Source organism: Salmo salar, chromosome 20, assembly GCF_965601325.2.
Source record: "Salmo salar chromosome 20, fSalSal1, whole genome shotgun sequence".
NCBI lineage: Eukaryota > Metazoa > Chordata > Actinopteri > Salmoniformes > Salmonidae > Salmo > Salmo salar.
In genome coordinates, this window is record NC_138310.1 from 87,822,484 (window position 1) to 87,826,118 (window position 3,635).

The 3,635-nt window shown below is 39.3% G+C and overlaps 1 protein-coding gene across 1 annotated transcript in view; it reads right to left on the reverse strand.

Moving 5' to 3' along the window:
- neu4 (sialidase 4) overlaps positions 1–3,635 on the reverse strand; it is a 16,680-nt gene extending 13,045 nt beyond the window's left edge. The window contains exon 1 of the mRNA XM_014163564.3: positions 3,355–3,635. Coding sequence (XP_014019039.1) covers positions 3,355–3,411 — 57 coding nt within the window. The 5' untranslated portion in view covers positions 3,412–3,635. The remainder of the gene's footprint in view (positions 1–3,354) is intronic.

Consider the following 3,635-nt stretch of genomic DNA (forward strand, 5'->3'; position numbering starts at 1 on the left):
CTACTACCACTACCACAACTACTACTACTTCTCCTACTACTACTTCTACCGCTGCTACAACTAGTGCTACTACTTCTACTGTTATTACTCCTACAAACACTACTAGTATCAATACTACTACGATTACTACTTCTACTACTACTACTACTACTACTACTGCTACTACTAGTGCTACTACTACTACTAACACAATCTCTCCTACCATTACTACTATCGACACTACTATCACCACTACCATCACCACTACTATTACTGCTATTACTCCTAATACCTCTACTACTACTGCTACTACTACTACTACTAATACTAATACTACTGCTATTACTACTACTACTGCTATTACTACTACTGCTATTACTACTACTACTACTTCTACTACTACCACTACTACTGCTATTACTACTATTACCATCTCTACTACTATTACTACAACTACTACTACTGCTATTACTCCAACTACTAGTGCTGCTATTACTACTACTACTACTACTACTATTACAATTACTATTAATACTTCTACTATCACTACAACTGCTACTACTGCTATTACTCTTACTACCACTACTACTACTGCTATTACTACTACTATTAGTACTGCTATTACTAATACTACTACCACTATTACTATTACTACTTCTACTATCACTACAACTACTACTACCACTACTACTACTAGTACCACTACTACTACTACCACTACTACTACAACAACAATTACCACTACCAATACTACCAGCAGTACGACTACTATTACTACCACAACTACTACTACTTCTCCTACTTCTACCGCTGCTACAACTAGTGCTACTACTTCTACTGTTATTACTCCTACAATCACTACTAGTATCAATACTACTACGATTACTACTCTCTACTACTACTACTACTACTACTACTGCTACTACTAGTGCTACTACTACTACCACAATCTCTCCTACCATTACTACTATCAGCACTACTATCACCACTACCATCACCACTACTATTACTGCCATTACTCCTAATACCTCTACTACTACTACCACAATCTCTCCTACCATTACTACTATCGACACTGCTATTACTACTACTACTTCTACTACTACCACTACTACTACTGCTACTACTACTACTGCTATTACTACTACTACCAAATATACTGCTACTACTACTACCACTAAAACTACTTCTACTACTATTACTTCAACTACTACTACTACCACCACAACTACTACTATTACAACTACTGCTGCCACTACAACTGCTACCACTACTGCTATTACTTCTACTATTACCACTACTATCACTACTACTAACACTACTACTATCACTACTACAGCTATTACTACTACTACCACTACTACTACTACTACTACTACTACTACTATCACTGCAACTACTACTACTACTCACTGCCCTACGCTTTCTCATTCTGTGACTACTATCACTACTACTATCACTACTATTACTACAATTACCACTACTATCACTACTACAATACTGCTATTACTCCTACTATTACTACTATCACCACTACTACTGTTACTATTACAACTACTTCTGCTACTACTACTACCAATACTACTTCTGCTACTGTTACTACTACTACCACTTCTGCTACCGCTACTGCTACTACTGCTACTAGTACTACCGTTACTACTGCTGATACTGCTAAATCAGCCACAATAACTACTACTACTGCTGCTGCTACTTATGCTACTACTACTGCTGCTACTACTGCTGCTACTACTGCTGCTAAAACTGCTACTAATACTGCTACTATTACTACTACTACTGCTGTTACTACTGCTACTAATACTGCTACTATTACTACTACTACTGCTGTTACTACTGCTACTAATACTGCTACTATTACTACTACTACTGCTGTTACTACTGCTACTAATACTGCTACTATTACTACTAGTACCGTTGTTACTACTGCTACTAATACTTCTCTATTACTACTGCTGCTACTGTTGCTACTGCTACTGCTAATACTGGTATTGCTAATACTACTACAACTACTGCTGCTGCTGCTACTACTGCTGCTACTAATACCGCTGCTGCTGCTGAAACTACTGCTGCTACTAATACTGCTGCTGCTGCTGCTACTGCTACTAATACTACTACTACTGCTTCCATTACTACTGCTACTAATACTACTAATGCTACTACTACTGCTGCTATTGCTGCTACTGCTGCCTGTGGCCAGAGCAGATAGAGATGGAGTAAATGACCTGTATGTCCACAGACAGTAGCTAGAAGCAGAGACAGCTGTGATCACAAAGACAGTAGCTAGTAACAGAGACAGCTGTTATCACACAGACAGTAGCTAGAAGCAGAGACAGCTGTTATCACACAGACAGTAGCTAGTAGCAGAGACAGCTGTTATCACACAGACAGTAGCTAGTAACAGAGACAGCTGTTATCACACAGACAGTAGCTAGAAGCAGAGACAGCTGTGATCACACAGACAGTAGCTAGTAACAGAAACAGCTGTTATCACACAGACAGTAGCTAATAACAGGGACAGCTGTTATCACACAGACAGTAGCTAGTAACAGAGACAGCTGTTATCACACAGACAGTAGCTAGAAGCAGAGACAGCTGTGATAACACTCGACATGGGCTTCAACAGTAAAATGCCTTTCGTCCTTTCCCACTGTCAGCATTCTTTCAAAGGCCACAGGCTTTAAGGACTATTGTGGCCTGAATTATGACATGCATTTCTCCCCATTTACTCCTTTTCCACTCTTTGGTTCTGTCCCTGTCCCAGGTTTCATTGATAATAATTTCTTTCACATCATCCCATCACTCAAACTGTCTCACCCATAGTCCTCTGAAGCAAAGAGAAAAGGCATTAATTCCCTATTGGATTCTCAATGTAACCTTACTATTTCATAAATATAGTATTTCATATGTCCAATCATAAATGGGACATATCTTCTTAAGGCTTTGAATATAACAGTACAAAAACACATCATGTGTCCTAAGGGCCCTACAACAGAGCGATGGAGCATCGTTTACGGTAAATTCCAACATTTTAGCCATACAAAAGTTTGTAGAACTATGTAGAAAAGGACGTTCCGTCACTGCGTTTAGGTAAAGTGTGTAACAGCCTTCAGCTAACATCTGAAGACAGCACAGCCTACGACCGTTAGATATTCCACACTGCTCAGCCCTTCACACCATTTTACACCAAGACCATTTCTGACGTGTGATACAGTACTAACTGTAAATAAACATTTTTATTATTTCTCATGTGAAAGAATAAAACATGTCTATTTGTACAAACAGTCAGTAAATGTTTCAAAAAAAACAATAGATGCATAGTAGAGAGTAGGCTGAAAAGTAAACAAAGAATATACTTACGGTGAAATCTTTCGACAGGGAGTGTGAGTTTAGGTTTGTGAGAATCTGTGTCAGCATATGAATGCACTTTTGGTTGAGAGCGTGACTGCGTGTATGTGCGTGTGTTTGTGCGTGCTTGCGTGCGTGCACGTGTGTGTGTATGTTTTATACCCTTGGTGTGCCCTGTCTGTTCCCCATTCAGTGTGTCAGGTGCCATTTTGTTCACTGACCCAGAAATGGGCCACACTCATCAGAACTGCAGCTTTGGATGAATCAGCGGACAGCAACCATTGTGTACCCCA